The sequence below is a fragment of the Electrona antarctica genome (assembly GCF_951216825.1).
Source record: "Electrona antarctica genome assembly, chromosome: 10".
NCBI lineage: Eukaryota > Metazoa > Chordata > Actinopteri > Myctophiformes > Myctophidae > Electrona > Electrona antarctica.
In genome coordinates, this window is record NC_136791.1 from 26,601,930 (window position 1) to 26,611,599 (window position 9,670).

The 9,670-nt window shown below is 45.4% G+C and overlaps 2 protein-coding genes across 2 annotated transcripts in view; both read right to left on the reverse strand.

Annotated features, from left to right (window-relative positions):
• The window catches only part of LOC306930557 (homeobox protein Nkx-2.5-like), a gene marked incomplete at its 5' end in the record, with an annotated part of 401,119 nt that overhangs the window by 199,263 nt on the left and 192,186 nt on the right, over positions 1-9,670 (reverse strand). The gene's annotated exons all lie outside the window — the stretch shown is intronic.
• LOC306930782 (uncharacterized protein) overlaps positions 1-9,670 on the reverse strand; it is a gene marked incomplete at its 5' end in the record, with an annotated part of 47,274 nt that overhangs the window by 5,292 nt on the left and 32,312 nt on the right. Inside the window, 3 exons of the mRNA XM_079511878.1 lie at positions 4,928-5,093; positions 5,739-5,867; positions 9,576-9,670. The exon at positions 9,576-9,670 is cut by the window's right edge and continues 107 nt beyond it. Coding sequence (XP_079368004.1) covers positions 4,928-5,093; positions 5,739-5,867; positions 9,576-9,670 — 390 coding nt within the window. The remainder of the gene's footprint in view (positions 1-4,927; positions 5,094-5,738; positions 5,868-9,575) is intronic.

A 9,670-nucleotide genomic window follows, 5' to 3' on the forward strand; every position in this document is an offset into this window, starting at 1 on the left:
TTCATAACCCAGATCAAATATCTGTTAGTAGGTAGTTGCGTTGTTTTAATATAGTAAGAGAGTGGGCAGTCCACCCTCTCTGACAAGAGAAATGAAATATAAGACTACAGTGTGTAACACTGTTACAGTGCACTGGAGGACATGATTCAGAGCGGAGAGAGGTGGTGAGGCCGACTACGCTGCTGAGACACTCGCTGTGCATTAGCGCAGCAGTCCTTGAGTCATTTCACACCAGACCGCTCGTGACGTCTGGACGCGTGAAATGTCTAATTCCAATGTGTTCATATAAGGCCTTAATCATTGTGGAACTGCATATAGTATGTGTGTGTGTGCATATTTGATTTGATTTATTTAGATGTCATAAAAGAAAAACACACACATGCTGCATGATTATCATGTATATTCAGTGTAAAGCAACTATGTACATTTAAGTACTGTACTTATGTACAATTTTGAGGTATTTGCACTTTACTTGAGTATTTCCAATTTCCAATACTTTCTTCTACTCCACTACATCTCGGATCCAAATATTGTACCTTTGCTAATGCTACATTTGAAAACTTTAGTTACTAGTTACTTTGTAGATTTTGATTACAAAATGGAGTTGGAACAACTGAGGTTCGGGAGGTTTGACCAAGCAGAAGACAACCAAGCACAACTCACCAGCCACTGCCAACTCCACCCTGTGCCACCCATGCCAACCATGCACTCGCCTACCTCACTAACCACTGGGGGTATTTAAACGTTTAAAAAATCCCTCCCTCCCGGCCTGGGCCATGGCTCAGTGGTCCAGGCACCTTGGCTGGTAATCCAGTCTGGCAGTGTGTCGCGGGTTCGACTCCCGATCCTGACGGCCTTCACTGCATGTCTTCCCCCATCTCTCTCCCCATTTCCTGTCAGCCTACTGTCTGTCCCTCCATAAAATATATAAAATAAAGGCGAAAGCCACAACAAAAAAAAACATTAAAAAGAAAAAATCCCTCCCTCCCTTTTTCTTTCCTACTTCTATCTTCTCTGCAGGTTCCAGAGGGGTTCCTACACATTCACACAGGCTCTCGCGTTGCCCCCCAAGCCAAAGTATCTGGGTCCACAACCCCTCGAACCCCCCTAATCCCACTGCCGCCCACGTCCCGTGCTCTTGAGCATCTAAGTCGCACACTGCACGCTTGCGTGTGGTGATGACCTTAGATGACCAAGCCAGCACCTCCGGTGTCATTCGTGCCCCCGACCAGCTCGCGTGTAGTGATGACCTTAGATGTTCGTGCCGGCACCTCTAATGGCATCCTCCCCCTGACCTGACCACCCAAGCTGCCCTCGGATGATCTCGCCGGCGCCCCACACGTCATTCGTGCCCCAGACCACCTAAGCCGCACATTTCACGCTTGCGTGAGGTGATGACCTTAGATGATCATGCCGGCACCTTAAATGGCATCCCCCGCCCCTGGCCATCTAAGCCGCACGCTACACGCTTGCGTCTGGCGATGACCTTAGGTGACCATGCTGGCTTCCCCAATGTCTTTCCATGCCATGGCCGTTTATGCCGCACGATCCATGCTTCGCATGCAACGTGCCCATAAACGACCATACTCCACGTCCATTCAATAAACAACCCTAAAAGGTTGTTGTCTGATTTCTGATGCTTGGTCTTTCCTAGTGAAACATACATTAACAACTTCAGCCCTATATGCATTTCGGGCCATTTGAAAATAGCTTCAGCTTCGGCTAAAAAGATACAAAGCTACAAATTTGCTGTGTAGCTTTGTTTCTTTTGCATCTGCCAGTGTGAATGCAGCATAACACCTCATCTTGTAATCTACACTGCCAGCTATGCGAGCGAGCGAACGATGAAATCTCATTGTATTGTGTGTTCACAAAACTAACTAAAACAAACAAAATACCCTTATTTTTAGTTTTTTAATCAACATTTAGGCTATATGCCTTTCGGTCATAATATAAATTGGTATTCACCCTTTGCTTTGAGTTGCTTAGTGGATTGGATGATTGCACTCTCACACAGTAATAAAGGGAAAAAAACATATTGGTCATTTTTACACTGTGTTAGGGAACTCAGCTTGGTATGGTATGGGTCAGTATCTCTCTCACAGGCAAGACAGAACTGTCATCATTAAAGGCAATCTCTGGAGCCAGTGGCGATCCCATCTTCAGAATCAGGGACCTAACGCCATCCTCCAGGATGACAACGCTCGCCCCCCCACAGAGCCAGGGTCATCACAGATTACCTCCAGAATGTGGGAGTGGAGAGGATGAAATGGAGTGAGTCCAGACCTCAACCCATTTGAACACTTGTAGTGCAGGAACAAACAGCTCAATAAGAGCCTTCGTTTTTTAGATACCCCTACCCGGGGTAGAACAAAACAGGACATAGTTTTTTCAGGCAGGCCTAATATCTCTACTCCTCAAAGCATCAGGAATGACAAATATTGTTATTGTATTCTATAGGCCCATACAGTCTAAAATAAATGCAGTAATGCTGCAGAATACACAACAATTTGTGTGCCGTTCTTAATGAATAATCATCAATCAGAAGCTATATGGAAAACAATTTGGCTCCAGTCAGTCAAAATCGCCACACACACTGTTCAAAAAAGTAAATAAATATATGAAATTGAGAATAAGCTGCTAATTGATTCATTAAGTATTGATTTAGAATGTCACACAGTAGTGTATTGTACTTACCATAGAAGGCTTATAGAACAATATTTTGTCATTCCAGCTGTTTTGAGCCATAGAGAAAAGGGGATCCACTCATAATTCCGATGCCACATGGGTCCAACACGTGGCATTGCGTGCGGTTAGGACTTGGGGACAAATTGGACAATGTTAGCAATGGAGCGAGTGAGCAAGCTTGCGTCAGTGGCACATCAACATAAATCTCTGAGTGCATTTCCTCTATCACAAACTATCAAGTTTTAGCTATTTCTGGGTCTTGGCTCTCTTGAGTGGATGATGTTCATCCATGTCCAAATAAATGACTCACCTAATGCATCCATTAGCTTGTATGTTTTAGTTTTTTTCTTCTCCATCTTCATCCAAAAACAGCTAATGGATGGGTGCTCAAAACACCTTAGTGGTCAGGAGGTACACGCACATCCCAGTAAATTCAACGGGAGCTCGAACAAAAGAAATAAACTGAAAAAGGAGAAAGTCTGCACACCGTTTTAAAAGCTCCCAAAAAAACTTTAATTACCAGAGCAGAAAAAAACATATACAACGTTTCGGCCTCCTTCTCCTGCTCAAATAACCTTTCATTTATACCATTAAGGCACTAAATGATACCATGTCTCGCTAGATTTGTTTTTTAATGTATTTGCCACTGTGGACCTGCATTTTTGCTGTTGTTGTTGCTGTTTGTTTTTACTGTTGTTGAGACCGATTGAGACGATTTCCACACATGGACAATAAATGAAACTAACTAACTAACTTGCAACAAAACCTGGTTGAGGAATGGGGTGCCATCCCACAGCAAAATGTGTCTACGTTGGTGACCAGGATGAGGAGGAGGTGCGGCTGATTTTGGATATTCTACCCACTACTGAGTTCCATAACACTGAGTGTAAAAATGGTGTTGTTTACTATGGGAGAGTGCAATCATCCAATCCACTAAGCATCTTAAAGCAAGGGTTGAATACCAACCATTTGCCATTTTTTGGAGGCGCTACCGTACGTTTAGCAGTATTGCTCATTCCACGAATGCCCGATCCTTACAATCTATACCTCGTTGTACAGGTGACAACGATCAACGATTAAAATGATATAAAACATAATTCCAATTGGTATTATCAAAGTGGAGAAATAATGGACCAAAGTTACGTTTTCAAACTTTTATTGCCGAGTTTATATTTTTTAAATGGTATCTTTTGAGTTTTTATTACATAATACTTACTCTGAGCTTTTTGAATCCTATACCTGACAAATAAACCGTACGAAAAAAAAACTAAAACTAAACTAAAACTAAGCATTTTCACCAAAATAAAAACTAAATAAAAACTAGCAAACTAGCAAAACTAAAACTAACTAATTTAGAAAATAAAATGTCAAAACTAACTAAAACTAAACTATAATGAAAAACCCAAAACTATTATAACCTTGATTAGAATACATGTGTTCATTGTGACTGTCCTGACGTAGAGCGAGCGACAACGCGGCGTGCAGCGACGTCGTCCGCCCCTCGTATATTCGCTCGCAGAGTCTCTATTTGAGCGAGGTTTCGCCACGCCCCCCCCCCAAACACTTTTATTGGTTGAGATCTACACGCTACTATTTATTGGATATTTCATTGGTTCAGGCTACGTCGCAACGCAATGGCCGACACTGCATGCCAGGACAGTTTTTTTGCACGATATCTCGGTCGGAAGGCCTCCTTGCCTGTTTAGATGAGGTGTAAGAATTGTTGTTTTTGGCAGCAAATTTTGATTTTAGTTTTAGTCATAGTCTCTTGAATAGTTTTAATTTAGTCACATTTTAGTCACCTGAAAAGTTAGTCTAGTTTTAGTCGACTAAATATCATAAGATTTTAGTCTAATCTACAGTTGATTTAGTCGAACAAAATGTGTTTTGACGGGCCTTGATGCCGTCGTAATGACTGTTTTTACACTTGCTGACAATAGCCCACAACGTGGGCTTGTAGATCAGCTATTTTCAGCATGCAACCAAGTGTAAAATGACTTATACTGGATCTCTTGTCCACTAGTCCCTTCCTAACATTTTAGTCCAGTTTTTATTTGTGGACGAAATTGTCAGTATATTTAGTCGTAGTTTTGGTCATCATAGCTTAGTTTTTTTTATTTAGTTTCCATTTAGTTTTTGTCGGTGGAAAAAGGCAGTCGACGAACATTTCACGTCTTTCACACGTCTTAGTTTTAGTGGAAGGAAATCAACATTGGGTGTAAAAGGATTGTATACTCACTCTCCGGTGAGCCGCCTCCGGCGGAAGCAGCAGCAGCAGGCCAGAGCGGCCAGCAGCAGCAGCAGCAGCGGGATGCCGATGCCCAGAACCAGACCCAGGATGAGGGGAGTCTTGTCCTCGGCTCTCTGCATCTCCACCTGGCCCGTCATGTTCGAACCGTCCTTGCCTGCGTTAAAACCAAAACACACGACAGCAAAACACCCTCTGTGTTCATTTAACTGACCCTTATATGGTTTTGATATGATAATGATATTATCCTTTTGCATTATGTTCATAGTTGTCGATGTGTTTATAACCAGGGCTGCCCGTGTAATATGTTGTTAACAGTTGAAAATGCATGTTAGAAAAGGGATTTCCACAATCAAAAGACAATCAAAAGACTGACTGAGTGTTGTAACGAGACTATATGCTGGAATAAATGCTTTATTTACAACCACTCTGTCTGTTTCTCGACTGATTTTGGATGGGCGGCCATTTGTGGAAGTAATTTTTTTTAACAATGTTCATTGCATTCTTTAAAGGAACAGTGGATGCAATACAAAATTTGGTAGAAAAAGGCAGAAGTGGTTAAAAGTTCATTTCTGATGAGGGCAAACAAAAGGCAAACAAAAACTTTGGCAAAAAAATTGCCACAATGCTAAGAAAAGAAGAAGAAAAAAAGTCACTGAAACAGCATCAGGGATACAATAATTGTGAATTCATAATTGTTTTCCGGCCTTTTCACTCAGAGATAACTCATGTAAAACATAATTTATTCACTTTGACAAGTGCGTTGCGTTCATGCATCAGTGACCGGATGAATGATCCTCACCTAATATGCAGGACTGGGCCTTGTCCACGTCTGTGGTGCCGTTGCACACACACCTGTAGCCCCCGTAGGTGTTAGCACAGAGCGCGGGCGGGACACACGCTGCCTCCTTGGCCTTGCACTCGTCCAGATCTGTGGGAGAGAGAACAGTCGTCCGACACACAGAGTCAAAGTGGCACGCGAGAGAGAGAGAGAAAGATGGAGTTGCTGCCTCGCCAGCACTTGTCGAGCGTGCAGAATATCCAGCCAAAAGAATATAACAGCCAGCACAATATCCAGCCAACCTCACGCAAAAAAAACACCATATCGCTTTCAGCGTCAATACTTCAGGGGCTTGAGAGGATTTAAGTGGATATCCTATGGATGTCACTCGACACTGTGAAAATGTACTATACTGAATTGTCATCATTCCACTCCTGGTTCTGTGTGTGTGAGAATAATCTAAATGTTATTTCCTTTCATAAAATTACAAACAAAAAACATTTTAGGTTTCGTAGGTATTAATAATAGCTCACAGTATATTAAAATTGTCTTACGGGAGGACCAGCCGGCCCGGCCATAACTTAAACCAAACCTGCTCTGAATAAATAAAGTAAATAAATACAGTCGTCATATAATAAACAAGCAGGAAAACGTGATGCCGCCCCGAGCTTGCCTGGCACTGCCACGGTTATTGTGCTGACACTGCGTGAATTGATCAGCATGTTCAGATTCTGCATTGGCCGGGTTATTGCGTGGGTGTAAAATAGTCTCTCTCCCTCCCTCCACCCCTCACTCTCTCCCTCCCTCCCTCCCTCCTCCCCTCACTCTCTCCCTCTTCCCCTCACTCTCTCCCTCCTCCCCTCACTCTCTCCCTCCCTCCCCTCACTCTATCCCTCCTCCCCTCACTCTCTCCCTCCGCCCCTCACTCTCTCTCTCCCTCCCCTCACTCTCTCTCTCCCTCCCCCCACTCTCTCCCTCCTCCCCTCGCTCTCTCCCTCCATCCCTCTAGTGACTGAATTTCCCTGCAGGATCAATACTAGTCTATCTATCCATCACCTTCCCTCTCTGTCTCTCTGCTCTGGTCTGACGTCTCACGCAGGCCTCCCTCCCCCTGCCTTCATCTATCCCTATCCCCCTCTGTGCCACCACCATGGGGCAGCGGTGGCCGAACGGTTTGCGGAGTGGTCTTGTTATCGGAAGGTCGCCAGTTCGTATCCCCGGACCGGCACGTTAAAATTACCACCGCTGAAGTGCCCTTGAGCAAGGCATTGAACCCCTACCATGAAATGTTCTATGAGCAGGGTCTGGCTGTAAACAAGTTCGTCGAGCTTAGTCCATTCACCCTGGGTAAACAAAGAACTTTGCTTTTTGCTTTTTACCAACTCCGCCTGCCTTCACCTATCCCTACCCCCCTCTGTGTCACCAACTCCCCCTGCCTTCACCTATCCCTATCCCCCTCTGTGTCACCAACTCCCCCTGCCTTCACCTATCCCTACCCCCCTCTGTGTCACCAGCTCCCCCTGCCTTCACCTATCCCTACCCCCCTCTGTGTCACCAACTCCCCCTGCCTTCACCTATCCCTACCCTCCTCTGTGTCACCAACTCCCCCTGCCTTCACCTATCCCTACCCCCCTCTGTGTCACCAACTCCCCCTGCCTTCACCTATCCCTACCCCCCTCTGTGTCACCAACTCCCCCTGCCTTCACCTATCCCTACCCCCCTCTGTGTCACCAACTCCCCCTGCCTTCACCTATCCCTACCCCCCTCTGTGTCACCAGCTCCCCCTGCCTTCACCTATCCCTACCCCCCTCTGTGTCACCAACTCCCCCTGCCTTCACCTATCCCTACCCCCCTCTGTGTCACCAACTCCCCCTGCCTTCATCTATCCCTACCCCCCTCTGTGTCACCAACTCCCCCTGCCTTCACCTATCCCTACCCCCCTCTGTGTCACCAGCTCCCCCTGCCTTCACCTATCCCTACCCCCCTCTGTGTCACCAGCTCCCCCTGCCTTCACCTATCCCTACCCCCCTCTGTGTCACCAGCTCCCCCTGCCTTCACCTATCCCTACCCCCCTCTGTGTCACCAACTCCCCCTGCCTTCATCTATCCCTACCCCCCTCTGTGTCACCAACTCCCCCTGCCTTCACCTATCCCTACCCCCCTCTGTGTCACCAGCTCCCCCTGCCTTCACCTATCCCTACCCCCCTCTGTGTCACCAGCTCCCCCTGCCTTCACCTATCCCTACCCCCCTCTGTGTCACCAGCTCCCCCTGCCTTCACCTATCCCTACCCCCCTCTGTGTCACCAACTCCGCCTGCCTTCACCTATCCCTACCCCCCTCTGTGTCACCAACTCCCCCTGCTTCACCTATCCATACCCCCCTCTGTGTCACCAACTCCGCCTGCCTTCACCTATCCATACCCCCCTCTGTGTCACCAACTCCGCCTGCCTTCACCTATCCCTACCCCCCTCTGTGTCTGTCATCAGGCATAGTAGTCACTACATACGTCATCGTATACTGTGGCACCAACTATGACGTTGTGGGTGCCACAGTAAAAAAGCGATGTATGATGACTTCATCATCATACATGTTCATCGTAATAAAATGTGCCGGTCATTTTTCGTTTATGATAAAAGCATCATGATTTTCATGATGCAACCATGTACGGACAACCATGTACTGTATTATGTTAAGAATTGCATTGTGTTTTGAGTGGACAGAGCTAAGTTAACCACTTATGGGCATCCATATTCTTGGGAGAAAGAGATGAGAGACCAAAGAGATGTGGTGAGACAACTCAAGTCCAATTCACTAGTCTAGAGGGTTTAAAACCGTGGTTAAACAAGTCTACACGCCACATTATTCATCGCAAGATGCTGCTGCGTGCCACGACACGCAGATCGCAACCGCACCCGCCTATAAAAACCAGGATTGAGAACATGTAGATCATACACAGGCAACTGGCGGCCCGGGGGCCGAATGCGGCCCCCACACCTTCACTTAATGTGGCCCTCAGGTTAATATTGGAATACTAATATGTTATTGATTTCAGCTGTTACAATTCCAAACATGCAAACATGACCCGCTTTAATTACTTACAGTCTAAATTAGTAGCTTGCTGTGTAGTATTACAAATAATGTTATTGTCTTTTTTATGTCCAATATATTTGTATTTAGTTAAAATGACTTTTCAGGATTTCAATTCAAATATAAAAAATAGCTGATCTACAAGTACAAAACGCGTTGCGATGCGACGCGTTTTGAACTTGTAGATCGGCTATTTTCTCTACAACATGCATGCAATGTGGCCCCTCTGGAGTGAGTATGGAAATATAATGGCCCTCTCCATCGTCAAAGTTGCCCACCCCTGATGTAGATCATACACGGGCAACTGGCGGCCCGGGGGCCAAATGCGGCCCCCACACGTTCACTTAATGTGGCCCTCAGGTTAATATTGGAAATCGGAATGCTGATATATTATTGATTTCAGCTGTTACAATTCCAAACATGCAAACTGCATTTTGGAATCTAAATTAGTAGCTTTTAATGAGTAGTATTAAAAGGTTATTGTCTTTTTGATGTTCAATGTATTTGCACTTCATAAAGTTAACATAACTATAATTAAAGGCATTTGAAAGGCATTCCAAAAAATGGGATTTAAAAAAAAAGAAATCAGGATTTAAATTCAAATATAGAAAAAATAGCCGATCTACAAGCTTGCAGATGGGCTATTTTTGCTACGACAGTAATGGGAGTGAGTGTGGAAATATAGTGGCTCTCTCCATCGTCAAAGTTGCCCACCCCTGACATAGAGGCCAAAACGACAAGGTTTGTCATACACCGTCCGTAACATCTTTACCTCCGACCTCCGCGGCTTTGATGCCGTAGTAGCCGCCGACCCTGTTCAGGTAGTCTTGGATGTACCAGTCGGGCGTGTCGCTGGACACGTTGATG